This window comes from Electrona antarctica (genome assembly GCF_951216825.1).
Source record: "Electrona antarctica genome assembly, contig: scaffold_276, whole genome shotgun sequence".
Taxonomy (NCBI): domain Eukaryota; kingdom Metazoa; phylum Chordata; class Actinopteri; order Myctophiformes; family Myctophidae; genus Electrona; species Electrona antarctica.
This window is the reverse complement of record NW_027637584.1, coordinates 36,558-50,000: the sequence shown is the minus strand read 5'-3', so window position 1 is coordinate 50,000 and position 13,443 is coordinate 36,558. Positions and strand designations below refer to the sequence as shown.

Here is a 13,443-nt window from a genome sequence, read left to right as displayed (position 1 = left end):
CTCTCTGTCTGTCTGTGTCTCTCTCTCTGTCTGTCTGTGTCTCTCTCTCTGTCTGTCTGTGTCTCTCTCTCTGTCTGTCTGTGTGTCTCTCTCTCTGTCTGTCTGTGTCTCTCTCTCTGTCTGTCTGTGTCTCTCTCTCTGTCTGTCTGTGTCTCTCTCTCTGTCTGTCTGTGTCTCTCTCTCTTTCTGTCTGTGTCTCTCTCTCTCTCTGTCTGTCTGTGTCTCTCTCTCTGTCTGTCTGTGTCTCTCTCTCTGTCTGTCTGTGTCTCTCTCTCTGTCTGTCTGTGTCTCTCTCTCTCTCGCGCTTTAATCATAAAATGGTAATTGGTCAATACGTTATATTATTTCTATATAGTCCACATCTATGTCTGCCTGGCTGGGTCGGGTCTCTCGGAATGTCGGAAATAATCGGATTTCGGTCGGAACTCGGCACCGCAATTTGAAAGAAATCTCGTAACGGGTCAGAATCGGAAATTGTCACGGATCCATTCGGGTTCGGTTTAACTATTTGAAAATATTTTCGGAACGGGTCGGAATCGGTAACATGTCACAGATTCATTTCGGATTTTGGAACCATTTTTTTGGACCCGTGAAGAGCTCTACTACCAACGCCTCCATGTTCAGTGGCGTGAATTGCATTGTTTAACTCTGTGTGGTAGCAGCCGGTCCAATTGAGCGATAACAGCACTTTGTTTCAACCTTGTTGTATAAAAATGTGCTTTCTGGTCTAGAGGGGCGAGTAGCCTGGCCCAGCCAGCGTGCTTTCTGGTCTAGAGGGGCGGGTAGCCTGGCCCAGCCAGCGTGCTTTCTGGTCTAGAGGGGCGGGTAGCCTGGCCCAGCCAGCGTGCTTTCTGGTCTAGAGGGGCGGGTAGCCTGGCCCAGCCAGTGTGCTTTCTGGTCTAGAGGGGCGGGTAGCCTGGCCCAGCCAGCGTGCTTTCTGGTCTAGAGGGGCGGGTAGCCTGGCCCAGCCAGCGTGCTTTCTGGTCTAGAGGGGCGGGTAGCCTGGCCCAGCCAGCGTGCTTTCTGGTCTAGAGGGGCGGGTAGCCTGGCCCAGCCAGCGTGCTTTCTGGTCTAGAGGGGCTGGTAGCCTGGCCCAGCCAGTGTGCTTTCTGGTCTAGAGGGGCTGGTAGCCTGGCCCAGCCAGCGTGCTTTCTGGTCTAGAGGGGCTGCCCTCCCTGTCAACAAATAACTCCATCCTACCTGTTTCGTGGTGAAATCAACTCCAGTGACTTCCGTTATTCCTGTGATTTCTTTTGGACGCGCACGATGCATTCATTCTGGCACGATGCATTCAATCTGGCACGATGCATTCATTTGGAGAAACCTCCATAACTTCACTAGGTAAATGAAATCTGTGCTACTTTAAAACCCATTTTGGGGCGGGAACCCCTTTTGGTGTTTTAAACATTATGTTAGCTATTGAAAAATAACAGATCTACAAGCTCATAGCGCGCCACCGAGTGGCACGCTACGAGCTTGTAGGTCTGCTATTTTTGAAAAATCGTGAAAATGTGCCTCAAATTTTGAATATATTTTTTCAGAACAAACTTTAACTCAAATCTTTGCTTCTGGGGGGGGGGGGGGGGGTCCCTGGAACAACATATTTTCAGATGGGGGTTGGAGGCCAATTACAGATCATTTTTGGGGTCCTTGACATGAAATATTGAGTGATATAGGCCTAGAAACATACGGTAGGCATTTCAGAAAACTGTTGGGATTTAGAAGACATTTCTTTCAGGCCTAAATGGGTCAGAATAGCAGAGGGGAAATCGAGCACAACATGCGTGTTGTTGTTGTTGTTGCGTGCAGTAAAAAAGCAGATAATATACAAGAACACGTAGCATTCGTGACACGCTGTGAGCTTGCAGATCTACTATTTACTGCGCGGCAGGACACCGGCACGCAACACAGTAGACCTGTAGCCGAGGCAGGACACCGGCACGCAACACAGTAGACCTGTAGCCGAGGCAGGACACCGGCACGCAACACAGTAGACCTGTAGCCGAGGCAGGACACCGGCACGCAACACAGTAGACCTGTAGCCGAGGCAGGACACCGGCACGCAACACAGTAGACCTGTAGCCGAGGCAGGACACCGGCACGCAACACAGTAGACCTGTAGCCGAGGCCACGCAACACAGTAGACCTGCAGCCGAGGCAGGACACCGGCACGCAACACAGTAGACCTGTAGCCGAGGCCAACACAGTAGACCTGTAGCCGAGGCCACGCAACACAGTAGACCTGTAGCCGAGGCCACGCAACACAGTAGACCTGTAGCCGAGGCCAACACAGTAGACCTGTAGCCGAGGCCAACACAGTAGACCTGTAGCCGAGGCCACGCAACACAGTAGACCTGTAGCCGAGGCCACGCAACACAGTAGACCTGTAGCCGAGGCCACGCAACACAGTAGACCTGTAGCCGAGGCAGGACACCGGCACGCAACACAGTAGACCTGTAGCCGAGGCCAACACAGTAGACCTGTAGCCGAGGCCAACACAGTAGACCTGTAGCCGAGGCCAACACAGTAGACCTGTAGCCGAGGCAGGACACCGGCACGCAACACAGTAGACCTGTAGCCGAGGCAGGACACCGGCAACACAGTAGACCTGTAGCCGAGGCCAACACAGTAGACCTGTAGCCGAGGCAGGACACCGGCACGCAACACAGTAGACCTGTAGCCGAGGCAGGACACCGGCACGCAACACAGTAGACCTGTAGCCGAGGCAGGACACCGGCACGCAACACAGTAGACCTGTAGCCGAGGCAGGACACCGGCACGCAACACAGTAGACCTGTAGCCGAGGCAGGACACCGGCACGCAACACAGTAGACCTGTAGCCGAGGCCACGCAACACAGTAGACCTGTAGCCGAGGCAGGATACCGGCACGCAACACAGTAGACCTGTAGCCGAGGCCAACACAGTAGACCTGTAGCCGAGGCCAACACAGTAGACCTGTAGCCGAGGCAGGACACCGGCACGCAACACAGTAGACCTGTAGCCGAGGCAGGACACCGGCAACACAGTAGACCTGTAGCCGAGGCCAACACAGTAGACCTGTAGCCGAGGCAGGACACCGGCACGCAACACAGTAGACCTGTAGCCGAGGCAGGACACCGGCACGCAACACAGTAGACCTGTAGCCGAGGCAGGACACCGGCACGCAACACAGTAGACCTGCAGCCGAGGCAGGACACCGGCAACACAGTAGACCTGTAGCCGAGGCCAACACAGTAGACCTGTAGCCGAGGCAGGACACCGGCACGCAACACAGTAGACCTGTAGCCGAGGCAGGACACCGGCACGCAACACAGTAGACCTGTAGCCGAGGCAGGACACCGGCACGCAACACAGTAGACCTGCAGCCGAGGCAGGACACCGGCAACACAGTAGACCTGTAGCCGAGGCCAACACAGTAGACCTGTAGCCGAGGCCAACACAGTAGACCTGTAGCCGAGGCCAACACAGTAGACCTGTAGCCGAGGCTAACACAGTAGACCTGTAGCCGAGGCCAACACAGTAGACCTGTAGCCGAGGCCAACACAGTAGACCTGTAGCCGAGGCCACGCAACACAGTAGACCTGTAGCCGAGGCCAACACTTGGGTGTCGGGTTACATTCAGCATAAGGGCCTTTCTCGGCCCCGCCTCTCTCCCATGGTTTATATTGTGTTTTAGTTTCCAAGATGGCCGCAGCACCAGGAGGGGGTGGGGCCTTACTGGGCTGCGTTCACACATACAAGACACCTGTCTTGTGTCTGTGTTTAACACTTAGACCGCTATTATTTATTGAAAAATTAGGATCTAATTCACGCCAGCATTTTTTTAATTTGAGCTCTTATTTTGAAAAGCCGCCATTTCCGGTCCACAACCGGTAGTCCTACGTTAGGAGTTTTCACACAGCTGGATGGGCCTTGTTTACAATGTCAATCCAGGCCGGAGCTCCGGAGAGCTCTAGATTGTCAGCTCTGTGCCGTCAAAGAAACGCTGTTTTGACCAAAAATGCCATCTGGGACAAGGAATAGGAGTTACAGGCGATTGAAAGAAATGGATAGAATGGATGCTTATGGCGACGATGATCTAAGATGGGCGATCCAGTGCTGTGCTAACAACACAGCTAGCTAACCGGCTAACGTGAGTAGCATTTTGGCTCGAGCAATCGAACGCGCTATAAAAGCTCAATTGCCGGAGGCCGTCGGCAATGGCGTTAAGCGCCAGTATCAAAATTAAGCTTCAATTGACTTTAATCGTCGGCAATGGCGCGGAAGCTGTTAATGTTATTTTTCAAAAATAGCAGACCTACAAGCTCATAGCGCGCCACTCGGTGGCACGCTATGAGCTTGTCGATCTGCTATTTTTCAATAGCTAAGGCATAACGTAATGCTAACACCAAAAGGGGTTCCCGCCCAGAATGGGATAATAATAATAATAATCATCATACCGGTGTATCGGTGCCAGTCTCTCCTCTGGCTGACCTCCAGGCCAGAGATCCAGAGCTCCGTCCAGACAGATCTCCAGCTGTGGGTCGTTTAGGAGAGATGAACTCAACCAGCTCCACCAGCAGCCTGTCTGTGAGCTCTGTTCTCCTAGAGGAACCCAGGGACTGCTGCCTCTACACACAGACACACACAGACACAGACACACACACAGACACAGACACAGACACACACACACACACACACACACACACACACACACACACACAGTTAGGAGAGATGGACTCCACAATTTACAATTTACAATTTAGGCATTTAGCAGACGCTCTTAATCCAGAGCGACTCCACCAGCTCTACCATCACCATCTATAGATATGTTGTCATTTTGAAAGTAGCTCTCAAGTAAAAAAAAAAAGTGCGGTGACTCCTGATCTACAAGCTCACAACACGTTCTCTACAACACCTGATCTACAAGCTCACAACACGTTCTCTACAACACCTGATCTACAAGCTCACAACACGTTCTCTACAACACCTGATCTACAAGCTCACAACACGCAGCAGAGCTTGTAGACACTGGTTGGATCAACCACAGCTCTGCTCATGAGGGTCTGGACCAACCACAGCTCTGCTCATGAGGGTCTGGACCAACCACAGCTCTGCTCATGAGGGTCTGGACCAATCACAGCTCTGCTCATGAGGGTCTGGACCAACCACAGCTCTGCTCATGAGCGGTGCGACAACACAAGCGTAAGAATAAAGCTAATCAGAATCCAGGTCTGGTGAGTCGGGGTTGTGTGCACACAAACGAGGACGTGCGCGACAATTTCACAGGACCGCACTCACGTAAATACGCTTGCGTTGTCGCACCGCGACTTCTCCGCTGGTACAGCAACGTACACACGCACACGGCACGCACGCACGCACGCACGCACACACACACGCACGCACGCACGCACGCACACACACGTACCATTGCAGTGAGTCCAGTAACGGTCTGTCTGAGCCACGGCTCTTGAACCTTTGTCCGCCGCGTCAGCACGTCAGCGTGGTTACAGGAATACCGCCATGTGACGTCCATCACCTGTATGGAAATATAACACATTATAGCTGCCCTAGAGCGCCCCCTAGGGGACGCGGGGAGAACATGGGAGGGTACCTACCCTAGGGGACACGGGGAGAACATGTGAGGGTACCTACCCTAGGGGACACGGGGAGAACATGTGAGGGTACCTACCCTAGGGGACACGGGGAGAACATGTGAGGGTACCTACCCTAGGGGACACGGGGAGAACATGTGAGGGGACCTACCCTAGGGGACACGGGGAGAACATGTGAGGGTACCACTACCTACCCTAGGGGACACGGGGAGAACATGGGAGGGTACCTACCCTAGGGGACACGGGGAGAACATGTGAGGGTACCACTACCTACCCTAGGGGACACGGGGAGAACATGGGAGGGTACCTACCCTAGGCGACACGGGGAGAACATGTGAGGGTACCTACCCTAGGGGACACGGGGAGAACATGTGAGGGTACCTACCCTAGGGGACATGGGGAGAACATGTGAGGGTACCTACCCTAGGGGACATGGGGAGAACATGTGAGGGTACCTACCCTAGGGGACACGGGGAGAACATGTGAGGGCACCTACCCTAGGGGACATGGGGAGAACATGTGAGGGTACCACTACCTACCCTAGGGGACACGGGGAGAACATGGGAGGGTACCTACCCTAGGGGACACGGGGAGAACATGTGAGGGTACCTACCCTAGGGGACACGGGGAGAACATGTGAGGGTACCTACCCTAGGGGACACGGGGAGAACATGTGAGGGTACCTACCCTAGGGGACACAGGGAGAACATGTGAGGGTACCTACCCTAGGGGACACAGGGAGAACATGTGAGGGTACCTACCCTAGGGGACACGGGGAGAACATGTGAGGGTACCTACCCTAGGGGACACGGGGAGAACATGTGAGGGTACCTACCCTAGGGGACGCGGGGAGAACATGGGAGGGTACCTACCCTAGGGGACACGGGGAGAACATGTGAGGGCACCTACCCTAGGGGACATGGGGAGAACATGTGAGGGTACCACTACCTACCCTAGGGGACACGGGGAGAACATGTGGGGGTACCTACCCTAGGGGACACAGGGAGAACATGTGAGGGTACCTACCCTAGGGGACACAGGGAGAACATGTGAGGGTACCTACCCTAGGGGACACAGGGAGAACATGTGAGGGTACCTACCCTAGGGGACACAGGGAGAACATGTGAGGGTACCTACCCTAGGGGACACGGGGAGAACATGTGAGGGTACCTACCCTAGGGGACACGGGGAGAACATGTGAGGGTACCTACCCTAGGGGACACGGGGAGAACATGTGAGGGTACCTACCCTAGGGGACACGGGGAGAACATGGGAGGGTACCTACCCTAGGGGACACGGGGAGAACATGTGAGGGTACCTACCCTAGGGGACACGGGGAGAACATGTGAGGGTACCTACCCTAGGGGACACGGGGAGAACATGTGAGGGTACCTACCCTAGGGGACACAGGGAGAACATGTGAGGGTACCTACCCTAGGGGACACAGGGAGAACATGTGAGGGTACCTACCCTAGGGGACACGGGGAGAACATGTGAGGGTACCTACCCTAGGGGACACGGGGAGAACATGTGAGGGTACCTACCCTAGGGGACACGGGGAGAACATGTGAGGGTACCTACCCTAGGGGACACGGGGAGAACATGTGAGGGTACCTACCCTAGGGGACACGGGGAGAACATGTGAGGGTACCTACCCTAGGGGACACAGGGAGAACATGTGAGGGTACCTACCCTAGGGGACACAGGGAGAACATGTGAGGGTACCTACCCTAGGGGACACGGGGAGAACATGTGAGGGTACCTACCCTAGGGGACACGGGGAGAACATGTGAGGGTACCTACCCTAGGGGACACGGGGAGAACATGTGAGGGTACCTACCCTAGGGGACACGGGGAGAACATGTGAGGGTACCTACCCTAGGGGACAAGGGGAGAACATGTGAGGGTCTCACCTGGTCCTTGGAGAAGGCCAGGACATAGGCCAGTTTCTTCCCCCAGCCCAGCTCGTACAGCAGAGGTTTGTCACACACGTTTTCACACGAGTCACAGTGGAGCCAGCGGCGCTGAGACGCCGAGAACACCTCCGTCCACACATGGTCTGAAACACAGAAACACAACATGGTCTGAAACACAGAAACACAACATGGTCTGAAACACAGAAACACAACATGGTCTGAAACACAGAAACACAACATGGTCTGAAACACAGAAACACAACATGGTCTGAAACACAGAAACACAACATGGTCTGAAACACAGAAAAACAACATGGTCTGAAACACAGAAAAACAACATGGTCTGAAACACAGAAACACAACATGGTCTGAAACACAGAAACACAACATGGTCTGAAACACAGAAACACAACATGGTCTGAAACACAGAAACACAACATGGTCTGAAACACAGAAACACAACATGGTCTGAAACACAGAAACACAACATGGTCTGAAACACAGAAACACAACATGGTCTGAAACACAGAAACACAACATGGTCTGAAACACAGAAACACAACATGGTCTGAAACACAGAAACACAACATGGTCTAAAACACAGAAACACAACATGGTCTGAAACACAGAAACACAACATGGTCTGAAACACAGAAACACAGAAACACAACATGGTCTGAAACACAGAAACACAACATGGTCTGAAACACAGAAACACAGAAACACAACATGGTCTGAAACACAGAAACACAACATGGTCTGAAACACAGAAACACAACATGGTCTGAAACACAAACACAGAAACACAACATGGTCTGAAACACAGAAACACAGAAACACAACATGGTCTGAAACACAGAAACACAACATGGTCTGAAACACAGAAACACAACATGGTCTGAAACACAGAAACACAACATGGTCTGAAACACAGAAACACAGAAACACAACATGGTCTGAAACACAGAAACACAACATGGTCTGAAACACAGAAACACAACATGGTCTGAAACACAGAAACACAGAAACACAACATGGTCTGAAACACAGAAACACAACATGGTCTGAAACACAGAAACACAACATGGTCTGAAACACAGAAACACAACATGGTCTGAAACACAGAAACACAGAAACACAACATGGTCTGAAACACAGAAACACAACATGGTCTGAAACACAGAAACACAACATGGTCTGAAACACAGAAACACAACATGGTCTGAAACACAGAAACACAACATGGTCTGAAACACAGAAACACAACATGGTCTGAAACACAGAAACACAACATGGTCTGAAACACAGAAACACAACATGGTCTAAAACACAGAAACACAACATGGTCTGAAACACAGAAACACAACATGGTCTGAAACACAGAAACACAGAAACACAACATGGTCTGAAACACAGAAACACAACATGGTCTGAAACACAGAAACACAGAAACACAACATGGTCTGAAACACAGAAACACAACATGGTCTGAAACACAGAAACAAAACATGGTCTGAAACACAAACACAGAAACACAACATGGTCTGAAACACAGAAACACAGAAACACAACATGGTCTGAAACACAGAAACACAACATGGTCTGAAACACAGAAACACAACATGGTCTGAAACACAGAAACACAGAAACACAACATGGTCTGAAACACAGAAACACAGAAACACAGAAACACAACATGGTCTGAAACACAGAAACACAACATGGTCTGAAACACAGAAACACAGAAACAACATGGTCTGAAACACAGAAACACAACATGGTCTGAAACACAGAAACACAACATGGTCTGAAACACAGAAACACAGAAACACAACATGGTCTGAAACACAGAAACACAACATGGTCTGAAACACAGAAACACAACATGGTCTGAAACACATAAACACAACATGGTCTGAAACACAGAAACACAGAAACACAACATGGTCTGAAACACAGAAACACAACATGGTCTGAAACACAGAAACACAACATGGTCTGAAACACAGAAACACAACATGGTCTGAAACACAGAAACACAACATGGTCTGAAACACAGAAACACAACATGGTCTGAAACACAGAAACACAGAAACACAACATGGTCTGAAACACAGAAACACAACATGGTCTGAAACACAGAAACACAACATGGTCTGAAACACAGAAACACAACATGGTCTGAAACACAGAAACACAGAAACACAACATGGTCTGAAACACAGAAACACAACATGGTCTGAAACACAGAAACACAACATGGTCTGAAACACAGAAACACAGAAACACAACATGGTCTGAAACACAGAAACACAACATGGTCTGAAACACAGACAACACACTGCGTGAAAAGAGGAGTTAACGGGCAATTATGGGCACTGTATTTTCCCCGTAAACCTCAAGTTTAGCAGCATCTACAGTTAATATACGGTAATATACAGGTGTGATGGTACATATACAGTTAATATACGGTAACATACAGGTGTGATGGTACATATACAGTTAATATACGGTAATATACAGGTGTGATGGTACATATACAGTTAATATACGGTAATATACAGGTGTGATGGTACATATACAGTTAATATACGGTAATATACAGGTGTGATGGTACATATACAGTTAATATACGGTAATATACAGGTGTGATGGTACAATTCGGGAGTTTACCGGAGTTTGTTGGAAAGTTTAACGGGAGTTTTCTGTAATATACACATCCGTATTCCATGCTTTTTGCACAGTGACACGCGTGTTAATTACCTGTGCTGTCATAACGAGCCTCCAGGTGTGTATTGATGACCTGTGCTGACATAACGAGCCTCCAGGTGTGTATTGATTACCTGTGCTGTCATAACGAGCCTCCAGGTGTGTATTGATTACCTGTGCTGACATAACGAGCCTCCAGGTGTGTATTGATTACCTGTGCTGACATAACGAGCCTCCAGGTGTGTATTGATTACCTGTGCTGTCATAACGAGCCTCCAGGTGTGTATTGATTACCTGTGCTGACATAACGAGCCTCCAGGTGTGTATTGATTACCTGTGCTGTCATAACGAGCCTCCAGGTGTGTATTGATTACCTGTGCTGACATAACGAGCCTCCAGGTGTGTATTGATTACCTGTGCTGTCATAACGAGCCTCCAGGTGTGTATTGATTACCTGTGCTGTCATAACGAGCCTCCAGGTGTGTATTGATTACCTGTGCTGACATAACGAGCCTCCAGGTGTGTATTGATTACCTGTGCTGTCATAATGAGCCTCCAGGTGTGTATTGATTACCTGTGCTGACATAACGAGCCTCCAGGTGTGTATTGATTACCTGTGCTGTCATAATGAGCCTCCAGGTGTGTATTGATTACCTGTGCTGACATAACGAGCCTCCAGGTGTGTATTGATTACCTGTGCTGTCCCAGACATAACGAGCCTCCAGGTGTGTATTGATTACCTGTGCTGTCATAACGAGCCTCCAGGTGTGTATTGATTACCTGTGCTGACATAACGAGCCTCCAGGTGTGTATTAATTACCTGTGCTGACATAACGAGCCTCCAGGTGTGTATTAATTACCTGTGCTGACATAACGAGCCTCCAGGTGTGTATTGATTACCTGTGCTGACATAACGAGCCTCCAGGTGTGTATTGATTACCTGTGCTGACATAACGAGCCTCCAGGTGTGTATTAATTACCTGTGCTGTCATAACGAGCCTCCAGGTGTGTATTGATTACCTGTGCTGACATAACGAGCCTCCAGGTGTGTATTGATTACCTGTGCTGACATAACGAGCCTCCAGGTGTGTATTGATTACCTGTGCTGACATAACGAGCTTCCAGGTGTGTATTGATTACCTGTGCTGTCATAACGAGCCTCCAGGTGTGTATTGATTACCTGTGCTGACATAACGAGCCTCCAGGTGTGTATTGATTACCTGTGCTGACATAACGAGCCTCCAGGTGTGTATTAATTACCTGTGCTGTCCCAGACATAACGAGCCTCCAGACCCAGAGATCTGCAGCACAGGGTGAAACAGTTGGCCCACTCCCCACAGCGCCCCCTACGGCTCTCCAACAGCTTCTCTGGGTTGTTGTATCTGAAACAACAGAATGAAGCAACAAACGGTTCAGTGAAACACTGCCCTCTGCTGGTCAGGAGGTAGGAAACACAAGCAACAGTTCACTAAACACACTTATAGGTCAACATCCATCTTCAACCGCTTATACGTGGTCGGGTCGCGGGGGCAACACCTCCAGACTTCCCTCTCCAGAGCAACATTAGTGACTTCCTCCTGGGGGATCCCGAGGACTTCCAAGGCCAGTGGGGGTGTAACGATATAGTAACTGTATCGAAATATCGATTTTAATTAAGTATATTGAAATGTAAACGGCAAATATCGTATCGTATTGTTTGACTTTGTGTCGTCTCGTTTTGAAATGGAGATAATCAATTTGATCAATGGTAAGTATTTGTGCATTGAATGTAGCAACTTTAAGAAGAAAAAATCACACCCGTATGAACTGAGTGGTGTAAGGTATTATATAGCCTGATCAGCTGTGGTCTGACGTAATGTCTGACGTAATGAAATCACACCCGTGTGAACTGGGTGACCATAGCAACCTCATGGTTGCTATGGTCACCCAACCTCTCATTTTTTGGTACGGACAGACACGTAAACTAACAAAGCCAGTTGTAGGAGTGGTTTACACCACTCAAAAAGAAAAAGATGGGTTTTATTACTTTTCCATTCCATATCACTACACGTGGTCTATCGATAAATGTGTGTATTCTCTGTGTCCATGTCAAGGTGAGGGTTTGTCCATAATGTGTGTATTCTCTGTGTTCATGTCAAGGTGAGGGTTTGTCCATAATGTGTGTATTCTCTGTGTTCATGTCAAGGTGAGGGTTTGTCCATAATGTGTGTATTCTCTGTGTTCATGTCAAGGTGTGGGTTTGTCCATAATGTGTGTATTCTCTGTGTTCATGTCAAGGTGTGGGTTTGTCCATTATGTGTGTATTCTCTGTGTTCATGTCAAGGTGAGGGTTTGTCCATAATGTGTGTATTCTGTGTTCATGTCAAGGTGTGGGTTTGTCCATAATGTGTGTATTCTCTGTGTTCATGTCAAGGTGAGGGTTTGTCCATAATGTGTGTATTCTCTGTGTTCATGTCAAGGTGTGGGTTTGTCCATAATGTGTGTATTCTCTGTGTTCATGTCAAGGTGAGGGTTTGTCCATAATGTGTGTATTCTCTGTGTTCATGTCAAGGTGTGGGTTTGTCCATAATCTGTGTATTCTCTGTGTTCATGTCAAGGTGAGGGTTTGTCCATAATGTGTGTATTCTCTGTGTTCATGTCAAGGTGAGGGTTTGTCCATAATGTGTGTATTCTCTGTGTTCATGTCAAGGTGAGGGTTTGTCCATAATGTGTGTATTCTCTGTGTTCATGTCAAGGTGAGGGTTTGTCCATAATGTGTGTATTCTCTGTGTTCATGTCAAGGTGTGGGTTTGTCCATAATGTGTGTATTCTCTGTGTTCATGTCAAGGTGAGGGTTTGTCCATAATGTGTTACGACGTCCATCTATTTGCCAGAGAATCACTGTGTTTACTCATTTATATCCATAATAATAAACCTTTTTCCTTACAAAACCTGCTCTATCCACTAGTTTCACACATATTTAATGTGTTTTCTAAATAGTTGTGACAAAAGCACATTATTAATGTTGTTCTGCTTTATTTTCTGTACATGTTATTTATTGTCGAGAGCTATGTAACATGTGGGTTGTGAGAGTCTTATTCTTTCTTATTCATATATGAAAGGTAACGGGGCTGGTACAAGGGTGATTGACAGGTGTCAGTGATTGATGCCACCACCCAAGTTTACTTAGGTAGGAAGTGACACACGGGAGGAATCTCCCAAACAAACAGAGTGCAGGCCTGCA

The 13,443-nt window shown here is 49.1% G+C and overlaps 1 protein-coding gene across 1 annotated transcript in view; it reads right to left on the bottom strand.

Moving 5' to 3' along the window:
- The window catches only part of LOC306918800 (peptide-N(4)-(N-acetyl-beta-glucosaminyl)asparagine amidase-like), a 47,829-nt gene that overhangs the window by 15,194 nt on the left and 19,192 nt on the right, over positions 1-13,443 (bottom strand). Inside the window, exons 6-9 of the mRNA XM_079531663.1 lie at positions 11,481-11,602; positions 7,509-7,654; positions 5,409-5,519; positions 4,441-4,611 (exon numbers count right to left, since the gene is read on the bottom strand). Of these exons, the coding sequence (XP_079387789.1) occupies positions 4,441-4,611; positions 5,409-5,519; positions 7,509-7,654; positions 11,481-11,602 (550 nt within the window). The remainder of the gene's footprint in view (positions 1-4,440; positions 4,612-5,408; positions 5,520-7,508; positions 7,655-11,480; positions 11,603-13,443) is intronic.